At 37.1% G+C, this 1096-nt stretch overlaps 1 protein-coding gene across 1 annotated transcript; it reads left to right on the forward strand.

Annotated features, from left to right (window-relative positions):
- Nucleotides 1–553: 553 nt before the first annotated feature.
- On the forward strand, nucleotides 554–893 carry LOC126750384 (uncharacterized). Its single transcript, XM_050460000.1, has 2 exons — nucleotides 554–724; nucleotides 780–893. The coding sequence occupies exons 1-2, from the start codon at nucleotides 588–590 to the stop codon at nucleotides 865–867; spliced, it is 225 nt and encodes a 74-aa protein (XP_050315957.1). The 5' UTR covers nucleotides 554–587; the 3' UTR covers nucleotides 868–893.
- Nucleotides 894–1096: the final 203 nt, after the last annotated feature.

Consider the following 1096-nt stretch of genomic DNA (forward strand, 5'->3'; position numbering starts at 1 on the left):
ACTTGTATGTTCGTACAACTTGTATGTTCGTGTACAACTTGTATGTTGTACAACTTGTATGTTCAATTGATAATTAATTCAATAGTATAAAATCAATTATTAACAGCATCAATATTAATAAATGATAAAATAATCACTGGGGCACGAGCCCTCTATACCCGAATACCACAGTCGGAACTTTGACCCTTTGTGTCGGATTCCCTTGAGAACAGCCCCCCGGGGCGTCATGTTTCCAAACAAAATCTATACGTAAGCGGATCACTTTCAACGTTTACGCAACAATAAGGGCATTAAAGGGATTTTAAGGGCCTTTTCGGGGCCGACTTTCGCTTTGCGGCACTTTTCAGACTTTCGGGGGTGTAAATGATACTCTTGCGAGTATCGAACCAAAATTGTATTAAAGTAATTCGGTCCTTTCGGCGGATTTACGACCCAAACCATTTTGTTGCTAGTAGAAAACAGCTTATTGGTTTATATATAACAGGTAAGTAAGCAACAAAATAGCGAACGGGGTAAGCGTATATAATGTTACTGTGGTAACTGGAATATCATCGATCAAACAAGATCAGTAAGTTGTCAAAATAAAAATGTCGCAATCAAACACAGAATTAAACGATTTATATGAAAACTTAAAAAATGATTTACGTAAGGATAAAATGTACTGGATCCGAAACGATGCTAAGTTGAGGGCGGTGGTGACAGCGAAATCATATGATGAATTCAGGTATGAGCATTTTTTCTTAAATTATATTAATCGTATAAAATAAATCGATTTTTAGGGATTACGTGGATGCGGCCCATCTAAAGTCCGTGACCAGAGAGGATGGCAAAAGGAAGGCTTCAACTAGCTGGAACAAAGCAATTTAAATTCAATAAATTTCTGTATATTTGTTTTCTTGTTGTTGCGTTTAAAGCTGTCAAATTGGAAGAAGAAAATGGGCCAGTTCGAATGGAAAAATCAGACGGGAGCCAAGGGGATTAGGTTACTCACAATAACCCTTTCTCGGATTAGTGAATTTCGGTTTTAAACAGAAAAACGCTTAAATTGATCACCTGCTCGCTTAAGAACAAAAACACCTTTGTGTGTAACTCGATA

This window comes from Anthonomus grandis, chromosome 2 (assembly GCF_022605725.1).
Source record: "Anthonomus grandis grandis chromosome 2, icAntGran1.3, whole genome shotgun sequence".
Taxonomy (NCBI): domain Eukaryota; kingdom Metazoa; phylum Arthropoda; class Insecta; order Coleoptera; family Curculionidae; genus Anthonomus; species Anthonomus grandis.